The 22,166-nt window shown below is 36.2% G+C and overlaps 3 protein-coding genes across 15 annotated transcripts; all 3 read right to left on the reverse strand.

The window, feature by feature from the left end:
- Window positions 1–1,603: 1,603 nt before the first annotated feature.
- On the reverse strand, window positions 1,604–5,519 carry LOC105166103 (elongation factor 2). The gene is made up of 4 exons (XM_011085331.3): window positions 5,383–5,519; window positions 4,521–4,578; window positions 4,347–4,434; window positions 1,604–4,217 (listed from the first exon to the last, which is right to left on the reverse strand). Exons 2-4 carry the CDS (start codon window positions 4,521–4,523, stop codon window positions 1,777–1,779), a joined length of 2,532 nt encoding a protein of 843 aa, XP_011083633.1. The 5' UTR covers window positions 4,524–4,578; window positions 5,383–5,519; the 3' UTR covers window positions 1,604–1,776.
- A 2,750-nt stretch (window positions 5,520–8,269) lies between these two features.
- LOC105166104 (uncharacterized) lies at window positions 8,270–13,338 on the reverse strand. Of its 13 annotated transcripts, XM_088882848.1 has the most exons (9): window positions 13,184–13,328; window positions 13,022–13,073; window positions 12,705–12,944; window positions 11,907–12,001; window positions 11,171–11,432; window positions 10,848–11,044; window positions 10,518–10,705; window positions 9,272–9,549; window positions 8,270–8,507 (listed from the first exon to the last, which is right to left on the reverse strand). In XM_088882848.1, the coding sequence occupies exons 3-9, from the start codon at window positions 12,747–12,749 to the stop codon at window positions 8,451–8,453; spliced, it is 1,122 nt and encodes a 373-aa protein (XP_088738974.1). In that variant the 5' UTR covers window positions 12,750–12,944; window positions 13,022–13,073; window positions 13,184–13,328; the 3' UTR covers window positions 8,270–8,450. The 13 variants fall into 13 exon arrangements, with proteins under 13 accessions (XP_088738974.1, XP_088738973.1, XP_020550884.1 ...); XM_088882847.1 differs by lacking the exon at window positions 13,022–13,073 and having other exon boundaries at window positions 13,121–13,330; XM_020695225.2 differs by lacking the exon at window positions 12,705–12,944.
- A 578-nt stretch (window positions 13,339–13,916) lies between these two features.
- Window positions 13,917–22,166, reverse strand: LOC105166105 (V-type proton ATPase subunit a3). Its single transcript, XM_011085336.3, has 18 exons — window positions 21,798–22,166; window positions 21,220–21,264; window positions 20,487–20,609; window positions 20,213–20,320; window positions 19,931–20,038; window positions 19,674–19,847; window positions 19,176–19,313; window positions 18,748–18,855; window positions 18,402–18,509; window positions 18,154–18,302; window positions 16,955–17,108; window positions 16,293–16,453; window positions 16,002–16,208; window positions 15,590–15,773; window positions 15,413–15,496; window positions 15,119–15,315; window positions 14,577–14,636; window positions 13,917–14,445 (listed from the first exon to the last, which is right to left on the reverse strand). The coding sequence occupies exons 1-18, from the start codon at window positions 21,936–21,938 to the stop codon at window positions 14,241–14,243; spliced, it is 2,454 nt and encodes an 817-aa protein (XP_011083638.1). The 5' UTR covers window positions 21,939–22,166; the 3' UTR covers window positions 13,917–14,240.

The following is a 22,166-nucleotide window of genomic DNA, read 5'->3' on the forward strand; positions in this document are numbered from 1 at the left end:
GGACGAACACATAATCTCATTCTCACATAAACAACACCAAATTATGCAACATGAACCAAATAGTTGCCTTATTGCACAAGTTATTGTCCATGCTGAAAAATTCTAACATATGTAAGAGACAAGGTTGGCAACACATTCGTCAAATTTTCTCTCAATATTCTAAGTTTAATATGGAGTTAAGAAATCATAAAAGTAATTCAAAATTAGTATTAGCTCAGGTTAGTTTAATTTTTTTCCATTATGCAACTTTTCTTTTTCAATGATATGATGATTCACAAATCATATACTTACATGCAACACTATAACTAAGGTGAACAAGGACCATCTTTCATAATTATAATTCCACTTTTATAAATCATTTTGAACTACATATATATATATATATATACATACAATATATAAGCCGCGAGCCTTTTTTTTCTTATTTTTTTATAATTTTTTATTTTTAAAATTTTTATATATTTAATTCCATATTTAATATTATATCAATTTTATATTTAAAATTAATCATATATTATAATTGTAATTAATATCATATATCTTAATTTTAGATAAAAATAGATTAAGGTACTTTTATTTACATATTTAATCTCTATAGAAAAACAAGCTTAAAATCAACAATTAGCCAATATTAATATATTTTGTAGATACTTATTTAATATGACTCGTATAAATTTTATGTTATCTTTCAATATTTGTAATCTCTTATACTTTTTTAAACTAACAAGTCGTAACAATTAACTTATAATTTTTATATCTATTTGTGAAATGTATATTTACACTAAGATATATAGTATGCAACTTATTTTATTATTTATAAATTTATGTCAAAAGTTGATAATTATCATGAATTAATCTAGAGATGGTAATAATAATAATAATAATAATGTCTGAAAATTTTTAATTATTATTATTATTATTTTATTATATATTTATAATGACATCAATCACTATTTTTATTTTTAAAAAATTCATCTTCTAATTATCTTTTTTATGTATAATGAGATCAACCTCTTTTAAAAAATAACTTATGTTTAAGTCTTTTATTCATACTAATAACTATACAAAATTATGTGCAAGTATTTTAGTAATTTTTCTATACTTTTACTAATTATATTACTATTAAATTAATTAGTAGCTTATTATATTTATACCAATAAATTAAAATATTGTACCACCTCCTTAAATCTTTTTTTATCATTAATATAATACTATTTAATATTATTTTATTTATTGTAATAAAATTGTATTAAGTTTGTAGAAAATTTGGCTCTCAAGCTCATTATATATGGTTCGAACTTGAACTCGAACCATAAGAGCTCATCGAGTCGTTATATGGCCTAAAAAGAAATTCGAGCTTGAGCTCATAAAAAATGATTGATCTTGACTAGTTTACACCTCTACCTTAAATGAGGAAATAAATTATTTTATTTAAAAAAGTATAGAGAATAAATTACTATAAAAATATAATTTACTTATTTATAATATTTCAGGTAAATTGCAATATTTAGCAATTTAAAAAAGAGAAAAGAATGAAAATACGATATTTACGCAAAATAACACGATAGCTTATGAAATTTGAAAAGGCCAGTGCAAAAAGAAAGGAAACTAAAAACGGAATATTTCCTTGCTCTTGCAACAGTTTAATGCGACTCAACAGCAAAATTCATAGTACATTCAAAATTGAAATACAGATCAAATTAAAGATGAAGAAACAGTCAGATAGCGCACAAGTGTAGTGGGTGAAGCAACCCTTTTTATCTAACAAAAACAAACTCACAGCTTATCCTCATATTCAGAGAGTGGTGTGATCTGCTCCTTCAAACCTTTCCTCTTTCGAATCTCAGCTACTAGAGTAGCAGCCTGAGATCCTGATTCTAGTGGATCGGAGGACATCATATCCCAGTGATCAAACACGCACTGAGGGAACGCTTGACCAGATGTTGCAGCTCTCAAGGTACTCGAGAAACCAAATGATTCGATAACAGGAAGGTATGCCTTGATGTTGTAAAGAGGTGTACCAGGCCTCTGCATTTCTTCAAACACATGTCCTCGTTTCTGGTTCAGCACACTGTAAATTCCACCAAGAGCTTGCTCTGGGGCTTGGATTTCCACCAGGTAAACAGGTTCCAAGAGACGTGGCTTTGCAGTAAGCTGGGAGGCATAGACGACCCTCCTAGCAGTTGGAATAACTTGACCACCGCCTCTGTGAATGGCATCAGCATGAAGAACAACATCACAGACCTCAAAGCAAATGCCTCTCATGTTTTCTTCGGCCAATGGTCCTTCCTTTGAAGCCCACTGGAAACCAGCAACAACAGAATCCTTGATTTCATTCAAGTATTGCACTCCCTTACACATATCAACCACCATGTTTGGACCGGTGGTTTCTGGACCAAAGCACCAAATTTTCTTAGCAAGCTCCTTGTCCCAACCAAACTCCTCAGATAAGATCTTTGAACGAACCTTGGGATCATCCCTTGGGCCAATGCGCCCATCATCGATGGCCTCAGCAAGTCCCTCTTCCATGGGTCTGGCTTCCATGTACAAACGATTGTGCTTGTTAGGTGATTTGCTCATAACCGTACGACATGACCTCTCAAGAACTGTCTCACGGAAAGACACCACTGGATCAGATTTTATAATTTCAGCACCCCCCATAAAATCTTCCTGCAAGTCCTTCAAGCAGATCTCAAGGTGCAGTTCTCCAGCACCAGCAACAATATGCTCCCCAGATTCCTCAATAGTACAGACAACCATAGGATCAGACTTGGCCAAACGCTTCAAACCTTCAACAAGCTTTGGCAGGTCAGATGCAACCTTGCACTGCACCGCAACTCGAACTACAGGTGAGACTGAGAACTTCATTGCTCTAATTGGATGAGCATCCACTTCCTTCTCATTGGTCAGGGTTGCATTTTTGGTGATAAATTGATCGAGCCCAACCATCGCAACTGTGTTCCCACAAGGTACATCTTCAACAGTTTCCTGCTTCTTGCCCATCCAAATAACAGTTCTTTGGACGCTCTTGACATATAAGTCCTTTTTTTCTCCCGGGACATAGTTAGGACCCATGATTCTGACCTTCAAACCAGTTGAAACCTTTCCAGAAAATACACGACCAAAAGCAAAGAACCTACCCTTATCAGAGGCAGGAATCATCTTAGACACATACAGCATAAGTGGTCCTTCAGGATCACAGTTCCTGATAGCATTAGCATAAGCATCATCAAGGGGCCCCTCATACAAGTTCTCCACACGGTACTTTTGAGCAGTAGCCGGTGAAGGAAGATGGAATATCATCATTTCCAAGAGAGCACTACTAGCAGGAAGCCAGGTTTGCATGACACGCTTCATCAATGCTTTTCCCATCAAGTCTTTCTCCTCAGACTTCATTGTGACCCCAAGCTTCTGTAACATCGGCCATAACTTGTCCTTCTGATCATTCATACATGTGTTGATGATCTGCTTGATAGGTTCGTAACAGAACTGAACAAAACCACGTTTGCACGTAGGAGAGCCAGTATTCTTGCTAGTCCACTTCTTAGTGGCAGGATCAAAGAAATTCTCTCCCCAGAGCCTTTCCATCATCTTGGCCTCATCAACACCAAACTTGGAGGCATACATCTTTGCAAAGTTTGTCAGAGTAAAAGCCCAGCCATGCAAACCAGCAGAGAAAGCAACTGTACCTTTCTCTGGGTATACCTGAACATCCCCAAGTAAGGGGTCCTCATATGTGGCCATAATGACATTTGCATTCTCAATGACCCTCTGGAATGTTTGGTAAGCCTCCTCCCCATCCACTTGGAGCTCGAGGAAGCATCTATCCATCTTGTTAACTGTCAGGACTGGCCGAATTCTTTCTCCGAGAGCCTGTCTGAGGACAGTTTCGGTTTGGACACACACGCCCTCGACACAGTCCACCACAACAAGAGCACCATCAGTAATACGAAGAGCAGCCGTGACTTCAGAAGAGAAATCAACATGCCCAGGAGAATCAATAAGATTGATGAGGTACTCGTTGCCCTGTCGCTCTCCCTTGTAGTTCTTCAGAGCATCATCACTCATTTCATAGTACAATGAGATACCTGTGGACTTAATAGTGATACCACGTTCAGCTTCATCAGCTCGGGTATCAGTCATTCTAACATCACCAGCAACTTCTTGGGCAATAATTCCAGCAGCGGCAACAAGACTATCTGTAAGAGTGGACTTCCCTGCAGAACATTATAAATAAGAATGATTCATGCTTCAAACTATGAAGTCAAGCCTGACAATTTGTTCAAGAACAAAGATGAACAACATATGAATTGTGTACAAGCATCATATCGAATACAGCTCCTCACCATGATCAACATGGGCAATAACAGACATATTACGGATATTATGCTTGTAGTCCATAATCTTGCGTAGCTCATCTGCTGTGAACTTCACCTGCAATCATTATTAAATACTCATGTTAAACCCCAATAAAGACTCCTAACGCACATATCAACCCCAAAGTGAAACTGTATGCTTACCATCTTTACTAGTCTCTAAATATTTCCCTAGCACAGGAAGTTTTCCTCGAGAAATTACCTGAAATTGACGACATGAGAAAATTATCAAGATAATTATTCATACGAATAGGATATCAACGTTAGGATTTTGGTAACACTTAAAAAGACGTAATTGCCTGAAACAATGCACAAAATTTCAACTCAATGCGCAACTTTTGCATGATGCTATGGTAAAGAGAGATCAGGTGAATGTTTACCCACCAGCATACACAATGGTCATAAACAAAAGTACGAACTTATGGATACCAGAGATTCAACAATTTCGTACGCGTCATAATGAATGAACTATCATATCAATCTCCAGAAGTCCGAGATTGACAAATCCGGTCATGTGTTCAGGAAAGATTTTCCTATTATTCATCATAGGAAACCAAGACTAACGTAATTCATATTACTTCATCAACCAGCCAGTAACGAACTTGTAGCAATAAGCAGTGGACAGCAGATGCCTACTCAATAAATCCAAAGGAGCATCCTATTCGACTACACGCTGACTAAAACACATTCTGGGTGAAATATAACATATGATCAGAAATTCACGCACCAGCAAAAGTAAAGTATAAAATGTATATAGAATTTATTTCATAACAAAAAGGCAAACACCAAATCCACCAACAATCATGAATAAATTGGTCAAATTTGTTTCAGGCATGTGACAGAACCAGATCAAAGAAAAACGCTGAACTATGCAGTCAAGTACATCCAAAATCCACTTAATTTCAAACATCCCTTGCAATTTATGTTAACAAGTCGAGAATCAAGCGATGGAATGCAGAAAAACATATATCATATATATAGAGAGAGATAGAGAGAGAGTACGCACGAGTCCACGACAGAGTAGAGAGAAGAAAATGCAGAGGCGGCCGTCCGGGACAAGCGCACCAGTAGGGATATAGAGTGAGAGGCGTCTGTTAAGCGTCCCCCAACCCTAATATAGGAGAACATTTGCAATCACGTGCCCGAAATATGTACTATTTGCCAAATGCACCCATACATTTGAGAATTTCACAGAAACCCCCTTTGTTTGTATCTACTAATTATAAATGGGATTGAATTTTCTTTTTCTTTTTTTTAGGTGAAAAGCGATAATTAAATAAATTAATTACAATTGTTAACATCAAATATACATATATTACAACAATCGACCACTAAAACAATCTGATCAACAACTACTATTAAAATAGAGTAATCTCCATATATTAGTGGAATTTGAACCCACGACCTTAAAGTTATAAGGGTCCAATTTCACCAATAAACTAAACCTTCATTGATAGATTGGATTTTCTGTTGCAAAGCGTATTCTATCTCCTACTCCATCTAAGATACACACATCATTTGTATAAAATGACATCACGTATTTAAATTCGAAAAGATTTTACACATTTGTCGTGCATATGTTGAAGGAAGTAGAAAATACGATCTACAACAGATAATGGAATCCGATTATTTAAAGGAAGCATCTTTTGTATATCTGAAATTGATATTATTTTATATACTTTTTTTCAATTTATCATTATTTTTCTTTTGAAATTATTTTTTAAATATTTTATCATTAAGATTATCTACCTTTATAGATTCAAAAAGGGTTAACATTTAAAATATTGATATATAAGGTACAACAAATATTCCTATGGAGAAAGTGAGTTTATTGTTGTTATTTTTTTGGAACAAAGGTATCGTATTACTACAAGGTATTATCAATAAAAGTGTTCAAGACTCATGGCATGCGGAGTAAAAATGCGCATTTCTACAGTTGTATGTGCACCTATTCCTATATGCTCTTGATATATTTTAAATCCAATATTTTTATAATAAAATATTGAACTCTAAATCATTGGAATGTTCCTTAAGAACCTTAATAAATTTTTTGACCCAAGACTAATTTTTATTGGTAGGCCCAACTCACCACTTGATGGCCCAAAACTCAACCCAGCCCACCAACTCATGACCCGACCCAATCCTATTAAAAAGCTCCCAAAAAACCTCACCATCTCTCATTTTGCTGCACTCACTCTCTCTCTTCTTCATGTCTACTGCCGTGGCAGTCTCTCTCTCTTCTCTCTTATTTGTTGTTTTTTTATGATTTCCAATTGAAAATATCTCCACCGCCCAAAATCAACCTCTTTCTTCTACATTTTTTTCAATATAAATTAGCTCCTCTTGAACTAAAGAAAGCATGAGCCATCTACGAAGAAAATCGATTTTGAAATGTGGCTTTTTGTGACTTAAGCCTTTGTGGTTGCAATTCTTGGTGCAACCGGTGGTGGGTTGTTGGCGATGAAGCTGTGTGCTTCCTCCCCTTGATCTGGCTCCCTGAGTCTCTTTGATTTTGTTCTGGTCCTTTTATATTTCTATTTTATTTTGATGTTATTATGATTATAACTCTGATTATTATTATGGTTGTGTTTGATTGTATCTTTTTGGCTCATCGCTTTAAGATAAACTCTCAACTAACCCGTTTACTCCGGGGTACTAGGCTAAATAACTCAAATTAGATTAGGCTAGTGACTTGTTTGCTTCGTAGGTTGAGAGCCTATTTTTTATTAAAAAAAACTCTATGCAATTTACTGTAGGGATTCAATATCAGCTCATTTGTATAATTTGGAAAGAACTTAAAAAATCGATTTTGTTGGGATTTTAGGTTGGCATATGCAAGGGCACCTTCTGCCAACCATCTTCTTCCCCCGAGCCAAGCATGCCAAGATTGACAGGAAACAAGAAAATCAATACATCCTACGACTGATGAGACAGAATTCATAACCCCACAGTCAATAACGCAAGAGGGAGAAAGAAGTGTATATCTTGGACAGTTGCCTCAACTGTGAGCCTCTGATTTATTTACATAAATCATCTTTATTTTTGAAAAAATTACAAATACAACCATCAGAAATATTAACGTCATTTATACAAACCACCTATGCTGAAAAGAAAAAAAAAAAAAAGAAAAAAAAACACATATGCCCACCAGAAATGTGACATTTACACAAACTATGCATGTTTTGTGGTTGTCAAGAGTGATATGTAATTTTATAAAATACAGAGATATTGCATATAAATAAACCATAACTCACTTATTTTCCTAAAACTAACAGTCACAAGAGTTCCAGCCGTTTTACGGGGCAGGAACCGTATCCCTTTTCTTGGATGCTGTCTCTGCAGACTGGACAATGAAGAAATGTATCATCTTCATCAACGAGTAGCCTGCTTATGCATGTTTGCCACAGTACTTATACCAGAAATGGGAACTTTCTTGTACTTCATATAAACTCAGAAGACGATCACAACTTACAGTACCAGTTGACATATCTTATGTGGTTCATATGGACTACCCTAGTTAAACTGGAATGCGTGGAGTGGAGAACTATTGATACACTGCTGCGTCAATATGCAGAACCCATAATTTTCAAGATTTTGAAACTGAACTTCACCCCAGTCCCCCCTTCCTTTGAAAAAACTGGTGTAAGCTTAACGTGGAAGGCTCATTCCTCAATGGGGTAGCTCAGGAAATAACAGGACTAATAAGATATAACTCTGACTTTCAGTTTTCTCCATTAACATGGGCACTACTGTTAGTAATTTTGAAGAACTAGGGGCTATTACCGAAGGGTTACTTTGGTCAGTTCTTGCATAGTATAAGATCTCATAATTGAATCTAACCCCAACCTACCTGTTTTATCATCATAGCAGGCAGGTAGTGCCTCACCGGGCAATGAAACAGTGTTGGAGGAGTGCTAGCCGACCTTGACTAAGTTCGACAATGTCAACCTAGTGTTTTGCTACAGGGGAACTAATAGAGTGGTGGCTAGCTGAAAAGCAGCTTCTGAGTTTTTTACCAGGATATTTTAGAGCTCGCGTCCCTTCTGTTTTAGTCCTGTTTTGCTGCAGGATCTGTCAGAATAAGTATATAGGAAAACCTCTTCTGCTTCCTTTTGTAAATGAGCTTGTTCCCTGCAGTAATGCCGTTTTCTTCAAATTTCCATGTACAGTAAATTAAACCAATATTCAACTAGTGCAGAGTAGAAGAACGTTTATATAAACTCAAGTAATTGCCCTCCGAATTGTGATCCTGTTCTTGAAGTCAAAATCTAGAAAAGTGGGGAAAAGAAAGAAAAACCACAGATTGGAAGTTGGATCATGAACAGAAGTTTGAGAACTAAAGAAGTCTAGGACAGAAATATAAAGATAACGGCATCAACTAACTTCTCAAGCTTTTCCTTGTAACCCCACATATAGTGTCTTTGTGAGCAATCGAGATCAGTCTGGAGATATTTGCAGGGGTGGCCACTAGAAACATAGGATTCTAACAGTAGTAATCATGCCCAAACAAAGATTCTTAGCGCAAATCATAACCATGAGCAAAAATGTAGCCTTGAAATTGGTGCCATTTCTTACCTCTAATCAAACAACAAAATTCTCGCAAACTTCCCAAGATATATACTATCGGCACAAGCCAATAAATTGTCAATCATATACTGAGGTTACAGAAGGTGAGTTCGTATATTTATGCAAACTAGCAAAACATAAAAGAAAAGTCAAACAAAGAAGTTATATATGGGCATGTGACAAGCTACAGTCAGATCAAGCACCTTTCCTCTCATTGAAACCTTCACTGACTTAAGTTCCTACAGACTGACATGGGCAAAGAAATGCTCCCAAAAAGAGGCTATGCAGTCATTTGGATTCTTGCTTTGGACTACAACATGCTATTGTACCTTCCTCGAGAGGCTGGATGTTCTGTACTCAGCATCATCCTTGATAAAGCTCCACCAAATGTATGTGAGAGGGACAGTTGAAGCATGCCAAAGAGCATGTGCATCCACGAGTCCTTGATAAGGAGGGAAGTCAAAGATCTCTAGAAGCATTGCAAGACCACCTCCAACAACCACAGTCCACAACTTCCATCGAGAAGGATGACGAGTGACACCAGCCCAGATTGACCATGTGAGAAGTTGAGCGATGCCCATAATAACACACACTTTCATATTCCATCCTGTAGAAATTTTAGAAGGTCACAAGTAGCAAAACTAAACAGTGTTCATGTAAAAAATAACTTGCCAGACAGGGCGAAAGTGATATCTCAAATTTTGTGCATCATTTCTCACACAAACCATTTCTTGATTATCCCACTAGGGCAAGATTTCTTTATTTTTATTGTGTTTATTCTTTTCAAGTTGAATTCTTTTGGAACATCTTCAATATCTAATTAGACTTAATAAAAGGGTAAAAAATGATAAATATTTAAAAAAACTTCATCTGGAAAAGTATACTCAGCAACACAGGATAAACATAAGTAAGAAAACATCTTAACATTCAAGATAATGCTTGTATTTCAGAAAGAATGGAAGGGATTCTGCTCAACATAGATGAAGGGCACGAAATTTCCAAGGTCACCAGAATCTCAGTCGTCACACCTTTTTACTTCTTTTTGTTCGTCCTATACCCAATTTTGACATATCAAGTAATAACATTTCACACGGGCTCCTATGTATGAACTTACATATTTAATATTGTTACCAATGAGATATTGCCAAGATTTTGAATCATAATAAACTCTGATGGTCAGATGGAACAAACTCAGAAAGTGCAGAACATACAATTAACTGAATTCACATGCATGCAGGCACATTAAGTGAAAGATCCATAAAGTAATCTAATGTCAATTGCCAAGATAACATGAAAGCACATATCTGAACAGTCAATGTTTTTCCTTCTCATCGCTTTCTCATTCTTGACTACATTTCACCTCGTTATCATTCCTGCCAACCTATTCTTGAATATGATGACAGTAGATAGAACCAGCATTGAACTTTTTAGAGGGTAAAAACACAGGTGAATGCAGGTTGAACCCATGATTAAGAAAGAGTGGAAAAGAGAGATGGCTTATGCCCCTCATGTAAACATCATTCAATCTCACCAGATAATAATAATAAATTGAAGATAAAGATGTAGTCATGATACCATAGTCCATCCTGTAAAGGTTAAGGAAGAAAATGTGGGTAATTGTAAATGCAATAAGCGGAGCAGCAACCATGACTCTAGCAGGGCCACCCCTCAAGCTGAAGCTTCTTATTATTGCCAAAATCAGTGAGTATCCAAGTAAGGCCACTGCAAATGTATAATCTAGTTTTTCAGTCAAGTCCACATCTCTGCATTGAAGAATTATAGTAGTCAAATAAGCTGTAAAAAGAGGCAGATGGACCACCAACAGATTGGACAACGTATGTGAAGATTAAGATATCCTAACAGAATCATCTGCATCTTTCTTTAGTATAGATGAGATAAACTTACCGACTGTGGAACACTGCACTACAGAACCATGCTATTACAGCCAAAAGTCCATAGATATACCAGAGGCCCGCATAATCATAAAATGGCCTCTTATCTGGCTTCAATGGCAACTTATAGTAAAGAAGGGTGAAAAAGGAAAGGCAACCATGGAAATGCATTGCAAGGTTCAGAGCTGAAAAGGCCACAGAAGCAGGCTCCTGAATGAATCCAGGTCACTACATCAGGTGCATGCTCAAAAATGAGTACAAACAATGACACCATATTAGACACTCTGTTTACCTCAAGTAAGCAATAATTAGGCAAATGCTGACAAGGTAGCAAACCTGGATACCACATATACGTTGAAAGGGCCATTTGCCGTGATATTTGAGAGGCTCTAGACCAAGTTCTGCTCTTTCCTTTTCTCTGTCAAACATACAATGGTAATGGCAATCACTCTGGCAATCCCACTGTTTCCATCTCAAGTAAAGAGGCTCTTGCGTATACAAAGGGCCATCAAGGGAAGAACCATCTGAAGAGGGCTTGCACTGTGAGAAGCATCTCTCCCCAACACACCCATTCTTTACACATTGTTCCACACAAGCTCTAAAATGCACAGGAACAAAAAGGTCAGCCTATCTAAAGCTTGTATTCATCAGGAGAGCTGTCAGAGTAATACTGCTTGGGTTTTAGGAAATGAGAATTCGACATCTAACTTTTTATATGCAGGAAGATACTGAGAAAACGATGTTTGCGTTTCCCTATCCAAGGAATTAACTTATAAACTCACCATACATGACGAATATTCATAACTAATAAAAGATTCTTTGTTATTATTTTCAGCGTAAGCAGTGAAGAAAACCTCCTAGAGGTAAGGTGAAACATGGAGTCAGGGGTGGGTGACTCCAACAGAAAAGCAGCAGAATCAAGTAGAAGATGTATATATAAAGCATATTTCACTATAACACTAGAACTCACAGAGTAAAGGTCATGTTCCTTACTCATGAAATAAAGGAAAATAAAGAACAGAAGAAGTAAAAATAACAGAATAAGTATACGAACTAGATGCAAAAATTTAACCTGTATGATGGGTCGGAATCACCAGCACTGGCATGATATCCTCTAGGAAAGCAAGACAACACCAAAAAGCAAATCATCCAGCAACAATTGGTCATCTGGCTAGAAAATTGTAGCAACTAGATAAGCTTATCATAATCTAAAGCATATTATGAAAATGATGTCAATGCATGAACTTTGAACATCACCTACCTAGTTCATAATTCCAATCAGCTGAAACTTTGGTGCTTATAGTACATAAAATAGATATAAGAAAACTGTACTACCTAGAGGCAAAAGCCATATAAGCAAGAATATAAACTGGTGGTGAGTGCTTATGGCTGGTAATTTTGCTTATACCCTTTCTGACATGAACCTGTGAACTAAAACAATGTATCGTCCACAAATAAGCACCAGATCTGAAGCCTTAAGGATCGACGAACTTCAACAACATTCAAAATTGTGCAAAAGTTTTTTATACTATCTGGAAGTTTGAACGAGCTAGACACTTGCAAATCCACATGCCAGCAATGGCTAATGTAATGAGCATTAAATTACATAGATCAATGGCCATTGCTGAAATCAAGATAGAAAACAGCAGAAGAACCTTAATTTTCTAGCAAATGATGAAAAGTTGTCATCAAGGTCCAGGACACACTAATACTCCAAACTTTCTACAAGGAGGAGAACTGAGTAACATTCAGCAAACACAGCTGCTCTAAAGCAAACTGCTTCAAATATACTTGGCAACTTCCAAACTATGATACAACAATTCTCTGCGGAAGAAAGGAAACACTACCACCAACAAGATAATACACTTACAAGAACAATCGAATCATAGGATAGTGCTTGGTATCTTCTCATCATGTCTAACTTTTAACAGATTGTTACACTCGAGATCCTTGCTTTAAGGTTCAACATTCAATTCATCAAATAACCTTTCCTGTATCTATCACCTATCGACATTGTAGACAGAGGTTGCTATAACACAACTGCAGAAGAATAATTCTCGAAAGTGCTACCAGAAAACCAGCATTGGTATGAACACGAAGCTTCATCACACTGTTGCACGATCATCGGTAATGAATTAAAAATTTGCAGAAATTTTTAGGAAAGCTGAAACACAATTGGATCCAGACCTCTGAAAATATTACGAAGAAATGATTCACACTTTGAATCGGAGAGGAATGGCTGAAAAATAGATAGGGGAAAAGGAAATGCACATCATATTTCCATACCACTTCGTTGGCTATATTCCAAAGTTTTCTACACTGAAGTTATAGCGCAAAGAGAAACTTTACATTCTGTGGTGGGAGCGGAAATAGAAGAAGAAAAGAAGACGAAGAGGTAAAATCGGCCACTTTGTCAACTCTCGGCGCGCTTGAATTATGGAGGCACCCCACACTTCACACACTCAAACAAGCTATGTGTGTTTGATTGAGAGAAAGACGTAAACTGACGCTAAATACATGTCCGCCGACATATATATTAATTATCTCAATATCTATACAACCACACTATTTTATTTTTGTTTTAAGCCAAAAATATTTTTCAACTCATAAAATAATTAATTTTTTTTTAAAAAAATCTTTACATTAATTGATAAATTAAATTTTTTCTTTTAATATTATATATTGATTTATATATTTTACTTTTATTTATAATATATTATATAAAAAAAATTATTATATACATACAAAAACATCGTCACAACAACTAGTTATATATATATATATAAAGAGGTCTTTTTTAATCACAAATCACAATTTGTGATATTCCAATTCTAATTTTTTTATGTTGATAATATTCTTTAAGTTACTATTTTATGTATTTTAACAAAAAAAAATTAATAGTTTCCTATCAACTTTTACAATATACTTATAAAATTATAAATATTAATTTGTTTTTCAAACAATCCAACTTCAACTCTTTCCTTATTCCTAATTCCTAATTTTATTTTCAAAAACACTCCCGACTGATACTACTATTCAATTTATAACTTTTTATATAATTTATGTTTCACTCATTCCAAAATATTCCATCATGCCTAATATTATCACAAACCAAATGAGACCGTGTACTAACATTACAAAAGAAGAAATGGATGTCATCATGTATACTACCACACAAGTGTTTTTGACTTTTTACAACAATGAATGACAATAGTACACAACAGGCATTCCCCGAGTAAAGATGGACACTCTTGCAGTGGGCAAGGGTCACTGAGCCAGGATTCTTGATCATAGCAGCAACAAATCTCATGCAGCTCACAGGGAGGGCTTCGTATACATATACAGCTTTGTGAACAAAATCTATGCAACTGGAATATGCTAAATCCACTATAGTGTTCAGGGATGATCATTCTTCATCATCCCCGATTGATACAAAAGAGAAGGGGCTAAACTTGTAGCCGTCTCCCTCGTAGAACTTGCTCTGAAATTCGACCCAGTGAAGCCTCAACGCGTGCAGGAAGGCGCTCAGTGTTTCCATCAACAGTAGGACACCAACAGTTGCACATATGAATACGACTATGCCAATGATAAGAATGAAAATGTTATTGAATCTGCAGGGAAGGAAAGAACAAAATCAACGGCCATTGAGTATCAAGTGAAATCAGAGTATAATTGTGTGAAGGATTTCTGCTTCTGATCGTGTAGTAAACCAAGACAGAAGAAGGAACTGGAGAAAACTTACCCCCATGCAAGAAGTAGGACCTTCTCGTAAAATACACTTGATAACTCTGAATGTGCAAGACTGCATTAGATAAAAAGAAGAAAAAAATTTGTCAAAGTACAGAAATTTGTCTTGCAGCTGCAGAGAAAGGAGTAGAAAGACCAATCAATTAATTAAGAAATTCAGAATCTTATTTATAAACTCTACAATCACGAAATAATTTATTTTATTATTAGAACATTTAAAAATGAATACTTTTATCTCATCTCTTAGCTGCTCCGAAGCACACTCAATTTCAACAGATTATGAAATATCTCATCCTCAAGAGAAATTCAGTAACATTATAAGGATTCCTACAATCAGAAGCAATGCTATTAAAATTTTAAACTGTATAAATTTTGGTCAATGACTAGGACTGATTTAACTTTAGCATGGAAAAACTCAGAACAGAGTCCCCCAAAAGCCTACAATGAAAGGACAAACAACAAATAATGTCATCGACACTTAAGAGCATTTAACATAGTCCGCATGAATAGATGAGTTTGCACTTATGAAATACATGCCTGAGGGCCCATAAACGTAGGTATGAAGCTGTATTGGAGACTGCTCCAAGAACAAACTCTATGGTATGTATAACTTGATGAACAAAAACTTCACTAAACTCAAATTCCTCATGTCCACGTGAACCCTTGTGTTCTTCCAATTCAAAAGAATCATCTTCAGTGCTGTCAAGTAGTGCATAGGCTTGACCACGATGTCTCTGAGCAAGAAATTCATATTAGTAAAACAAACACAAGAAGAACTAAGAAAGTAACAAGATGACCACAAGAAAACGACATCATGAAAACCAAACATACTTCCTCATGTTGTTTCTTCAGAAGAAATGGCTTTGGGAACAGCATCCAAGGTACAGCAACAAGTGCCGCTAAAAGTAATGCAATCTGTTGGGTAAAATGATGAAAAAGTCAGAACTGGCAAGCATGTGGATGAAAACATGAATGCAATCTATAGTAAATATGACCACAATGTAAAACCTGGAGGAACTTCTGGCCCATAAAAAGTTGATTCTCTCCCAGGTCATCAGTGGGGCTTAGGAACATGTATATCATTACATGGTACAAATCAGCTTGAGACCCAGTACACCACTTGACAATTATGAGCAGCGAAAGGTATCCAAACAAGCTGTTCAAAAATATCATCTGAGGTACAAATTGGTACCTGAGGCAGTGCACATTTGATGCCAGTTACGAACCGATTTGGTTATGATGAATACAAGTGAAAAGCACAAGCACATCCAAGCATGGTCATTTTTTGTATAACATGGTATAAAGGGATATCGCTAAGTAAATATATTTTTCACAAAGCATCAAAATATAAATTGTCCCAACTAAGTTACATGCAAGTATGCTTAATTGTGAAATTACAAATGGACTCAGCTAAACCTACCAGACATTCAGATCATTTCGGAAAAACTTTGCATTATAGTAACTCAGGATGATTCCAAGATTCATCTGAACAACGCCCAAAAGAATTGACATCTTCATCTTCAAAGAGTTGAGGAATGGCAATTCACTACGGGTACCATGCCACTTGGGATCTACACCAAAGGGATATGTATGTCGTACTTTAATTAATCCCAGTGTGGATGCTTCCCTGAAATTATATGACCATTTGAAAATCTCAGAGGAAATTGGAAAAGAATAATGGGGTGTAAAATTTCAAATTCTAGTTTCCTACCTGCAGGTTGAATCACGGCAATCATAAGCAGAGCGCCCAAATAGTTCAAAAGGAACAGAGAAGAATTCATTATATATCAGTCCAGTGTATATTGAGAACAGAGCCATCATCATTATAACATAGCGACCACCAAATGCCATCTCCATGATATCCCCGAGCTTCTGTTCTTGGCACAATGCAACTAAATACACTTAAGTACTACATCCTATAAAGTTCATCCAAAAGCTGAAATCGTAAATTACATGATTGTAGCTGTGTACCTCTCAAACCAAAGGGAATGTTAGAAATGCAATATGTGCTAAGAATGACATTGCTATTCTAGTAAATCTAGATTGGATTAGCTCTACTACATACTGCTATTCTAGTATAGGCAATAATAGGGCATATATAGTTCCATCAAAAAATCTAGATTTGAATAGTGCAAACTTAAAAGGCAAAGACCAGATTACTTAAACTAAAGCTACAACCGGAAACCCCAATGACCAAAAATGTTCCCAAATGCTCTAACAGTAAAGAAAGCATAAGACAACTGTAAATGGATTAACTAAAAAGTCACCCACAACAAAATTTTGAGATGTGAATGAATTGCAAAAAACTCCAAGAACAACAGAAATAGCAGTGAACTTCGCTTCTCAACCAGATGTGAGAAGCAACATTATTACCTGGTTGGACAGTTTCTTCTCCCGAAGTATGAAGTATAATGTTGCAAGAAACAAGCATATTCCATGGCCCCAATCTCCAAACATAACTGCAAATAGGAAGGGAAAGGTGACAATAGTGTAAACACCTGGATTTGCTTCCTGATACTTGGCCACCCTGTTATAATCAGAATAAATTATATTGTAATTACTTTGAAAATACAAAAAAAAAATACCAGTGATATGAAATAAGCAAAATTTAGGCTGTGAAGAATAATGGCCACAGAAGATATTTTTAAGATATCGATTAAACAACGAATATTATGCCATGAAGTGTTTGGTAAAGAATGATCAAATTACATCAGCATTTTATTTCAAATCTTGTATAAAAAAGAATAAACTTAATTAGGGGCCTTCCACCACAAGGATATGACAATCATTTTAAATAAAATCATAAATACCGAGAAGACCAAAGTGGGTCACCCAAGACCTTTTGGGTTCCACAATTAACTACTGTTGTCATCACATTTTCGCTTTACATTTTCAGTTCCGACATTTCCAATTCTCTTGAGGCACTAGATTGACTTGACTTAGGTTTATTTGAAAATCCTCTAACCTCCCTCAACAAACTTGTTTGTATTACAGGTCAGATATGCTTTACATTTCTGGAAGGATCAAGAAAAGTTCTTTCACTGTATCTAGTATAAAAAGCAAAGAACAACAATCTGTACTGAGCAATTATCTCACAAAATCGATTACCCACTACAAATTACTGATAATACAGTTGATACTACCATTCAAATAAAAAGAACATCAATATTCTTTGGTGGCAACATGTCGCACATTTAGTGATGCAAAATATGACACTCACCAAACCTAACATCTACTTTTGAGCCTGAAACGTAGGTGAGGAATAATTTACCTATTGCCCTTTCAATAATTATGGGATCTTAAATTCTTCTTTACATCTTTTTTCGACCATTTAAATAATAGGTACTTCACCTCATTGTTGTCTTTCTACTATTCCCTCGTAAGCATCTTTTCCTTCCCTCAATCCCTCTGAAATAATACTAGCATTAAGAGAATAGTGGAAGACAGAGGATTTGGAGAAAGTTCTAAGAACAAACATGGCATACTTTTTAGTTCAACAACATTTACTGAAGCATCAATCTCACTTTAGTTATATTGGCATTAAAATTTCTTTTTCCTCCTCCATCACGTACCCGTATGCATCAACAATTTCTTGAAAAGCAGACGTAAATTTGTTGGTACGGAAGTACGTCGGAGGTGAGTCCTTGGTATGCAACACCTGAAATATGGCTCCGACTTGTGAATTGCTATCCACGGTTGCACGGTTTAGTACGTTCTGGATCTGCAAAAAACAAGTTCATTTAGAAACAGCCTAAAACTCAACTGATGAAAATTATTGATCCCGCCACCAAGGGAAATATACACACCATACTATCTATACCTGATTTGTTGCAAAGGTAGGACACCAGCCTTCTCCAACAAGGCACTTTTTCGTTACATCAAGACTGAGCATATTCAAAGTATGGTATATAGATTTTTCTTTCTTCACCTTCACAATTTGAAAAGGATGAAATCAGTACATGATTTCAAAAACAGACTAAGCACATCAATGCTTCTCTCTTCGCCACCCGCCTCTCTCTCTCGCTCTCTGTTTGTCTGTGTGTGTGAGTGGTATTGTAGAGAAAGTCTCCATGTGTTTGCCAGTGAGAAAGTGTGGAAAGTTCACGACAAAGATAAACAGAAATAATGGTTGTCCAAACTGTGCTTGAGAAACTGTAATCACTAACCAGAAGGTTCCACTGCTCAAATTCATAACCAATACTCTGCAGTAGAGTGGCCCTATGCAGCTGGCCGATATCTATAGTGGTCTTTAGCTCTGAAAGTTTTCCTGATACCTAGGAAAAAACAACAGTTACCAGTTTCAGCAAAACCCCTGGTGGAAACAACATTCTCTGTATTAGATAGTAAGAAAAGCTTATAATGGTAACTTGTCCTCGTTACAGTACAAGTGAGAATGTCAATGATTTTCCAAAAAGAAGATTTGATACAATAGCAAAATGTTACTGACCAACAATTGTATATAAAAGTTATATGGCATAGAAATCAGCTATAATTTCTTTTTGATAGCTTCATATGCTAAAGTTCCATTTATGTTCTGAAGTAAATAAGTAAAGAACTTTATTAGGAAAATAAAAAAGATCATCTTCTTTCATACCTCAGTTATCATTTGATATTGTTTGCCAATATCATCTGGAAAGGGATAGCGATTTGCTCCAAAAGCATCACATATCTTCAGTATTTTATTCTTTGCTCTTTCTCCAGAATAAAAGACAACAAATACATTTTTCTCAACCTGAAAGTTGTACCCTTCATTTCAGCCAAATCAAAGGGAAAGCATCACCCAAATACAATATTCAAGATAAAAGTCTGCTGGGCTATAAAGAAAAGACATAACAGGGTAAACATGTCAACTGGGCAGTAAGAACGAAAAGCTTTGTCCTCATTTTCTTGATATGAAATGCAGTGAAGATTGACATGAAAGCCTGTAAATACCAGACTTCGTCACACAGAATTTGATGTGTATGACTTAAATATGATGCAACAATATGAAATACCAAAATCAAGGATTAAATAAGTATCAAGGAGCATCAGAGAATTCATTAATCCACGTAAAACCAAAAAGTAGAAAGAATGGAAAAAGTTTCTATATTGCCTTATCTCCTGAAACTGGGTCAGTCACGGGCTCTTCCACAACCACTTGTCTATGGTACACATTTCCCCTGGTGCTACGAAACAGAATTCTTTCAAAAGTCATCGATTTTTCCCTGGCAACTAGCCCACTAACAAACCCCAACTTTACTTGTTTTGATGGCTCAGATGACATCTCCTGCCAAAACACTCACAAAGTTTAGTCCAAACAATAGCAAAGAATTTTGGCTGTAGGAATTCATAACAGGAATGCATTACTACCTGCTCAAGTAACAGGGGGCTATCAATTGATCCCTCACCAAGGGCTTGTTCAACTTCTCTATGCTGAGCAATGGCATTATGCTCAGCTGAATAAAAAACTTGACTGGCCTGTATTTAAAAACAGAAAAAGAAAGGAAGAAAAAATTAAATATAACTGTTTGCAACCAAATTACAGCATGGTAAGAGTTCATATCAAGTCATTTAATGGACATCAAATTTCTTGCCGATTATTCTCATATCAGCTTTCATGACCCGAAATGTCGAATGAAAAAGCACAATTACCTTTTCTAGAACAAGCTTATACTCTAGAAGTTCATTATAAGAACGCTGCAACTTTTCAGTATTTGTATTCATCTCTAACAGCTCTGCTTCATACTCTCCTAGCTTTACCTGATTCAATTCCGTAATATCAGGAAACATACTGATTAATGCAAAGCAGCAAAGCATGTATAATGGAACAAAACTGTGAAAATAGTATGTAAGAATATGTACAGACAAGATTGCAACATAATAAGATTATGGAAAACCTTAAAGCAGCTGTCGAATTTAGACAAACCTCTAACTCGTCCAAATTGACATTAGTGCCCATTGGAGACCATGAAGACGACAAGAAACCAGTCCTTTTCATTTGATCCCTAAGAAATCGTAGCTTGCGAGCCATCTCCCCACATCTTTTGATCTACATAAAGAATCAACCATGTATTTCTGGTTCATAAGTAAAATTAGAAAATTCCAATGAGAAAGATTCATATTCAATTAGAAAATGGCAAATTGTCTTCTTTACAAACTTTGAAGAATTTGAGGTAGAAGTTCGTATGGCATATTAGATGCATTATTTTAGTTCTGAAATCCAAAAGGTTATGTTGTTCTTTATAACAAGGAGGTCAGATGGAAATACTGTTCAGGTGGCTAGAATTTTCTCAAGCTTCTATGTAATTTTTTCCCACTGGGAAACGTGAATGAATTTTACTCTCCCACACAATGATTTTAAACTTTTTCTGCAATATGCAACAAATCAATCAATAAGGATGCTAAAACTTTTGCCCATTTTAACTGTGCATAGCGTTGAAGTTGGCAAGGTGTAAAAGGGGAAGTACCAGCCTGTAAAAACACAGTTGGCTATGAGAAAATTTCAGAAAAGACTACTATTTGAGGATCCCATAAACTCAACAGAAATAATTAAACAAACAGTAATAGAACAAGTGAAAACAGTATACACAGAGCTTAGATACACATAGTTTTTAAAGACTACAGCAATTTCCATAAAAGAAAGGTGCAAATCAACAAACCTGAGTGGCATATGTCCTCTGGAATGGACTCTTTTCTGCATTGAGCTGGAAAATAAGCAAGTCAACAGAAGAGACGATGAGCATCAAGCTTATGAATACTTATGACATGATGAAACTCACAGCCAATAAGGCGTTCATCTTAAGCTTAGTATTCACAAGAAACATCATTTTCCCATTTTTACATTGCTAAGATGCAACAGGATTAACATTGCCAAAACTTCAGAACAACCAAATCTTAAACACTCCACTTTAACGTCCCAATTAAAGGCCCCATTGTTCGCATACTTCAAACATTGGAAATTCTCTGACTGCGAGAAATTCCATCAAAACCCTCCAGAGAGCCAATTCAAACCTAAAACAAATAGCTCAAATAGATGACATTGTACAACGCAAGGCCTCTTACCCGTTCAAATAATTATTCAGGAAAAACACAAAACTTAAAATCATGAAATCCATCTTAAAGCATTGTACAAATGAATGTCGAAAGAGAAATTACGCCAGTAATGCCGCAGAACAGAAACTTAATTTTTGTACAAGCGTATAAACATCTTTGAAAATGACAGAAGCTTGAGACTTACGTCTTTGAATTGGAATAGGCCGAGATCTCCGAGGTACGAAATGGCGCGATGCGCTGATTCGATCGGAATAATTAACTGCACCAACTGCATCGGCTCCGATCGCAGCATATCCATCGACGGCCAGCACCGTGCCGCCGTCATTCTGGTTTCCGGATCCTCTCACTCAGATTCTGACCTCCGAATCAAAACTAAACGCCGACGAAGAGCGGAACTTACGACTCGCTCGACGCGCAGGACTTCCTTAATCTTCTCCGACGAAATTCCACCGGCCGGATGTCATGCGGATTCAAAGCTTTCGTGCATGAACCTACGACTGGCGCAGTTCTTTATTAATTTCTCGGACGATTAGACCGCCCCATGATTTAGTAT

The sequence above is a fragment of the Sesamum indicum genome, linkage group LG7, assembly GCF_026168435.1.
Source record: "Sesamum indicum cultivar Baizhima isolate 11 linkage group LG7, ASM2616843v1, whole genome shotgun sequence".
NCBI classification, from domain to species: Eukaryota; Viridiplantae; Streptophyta; class Magnoliopsida; order Lamiales; family Pedaliaceae; genus Sesamum; species Sesamum indicum.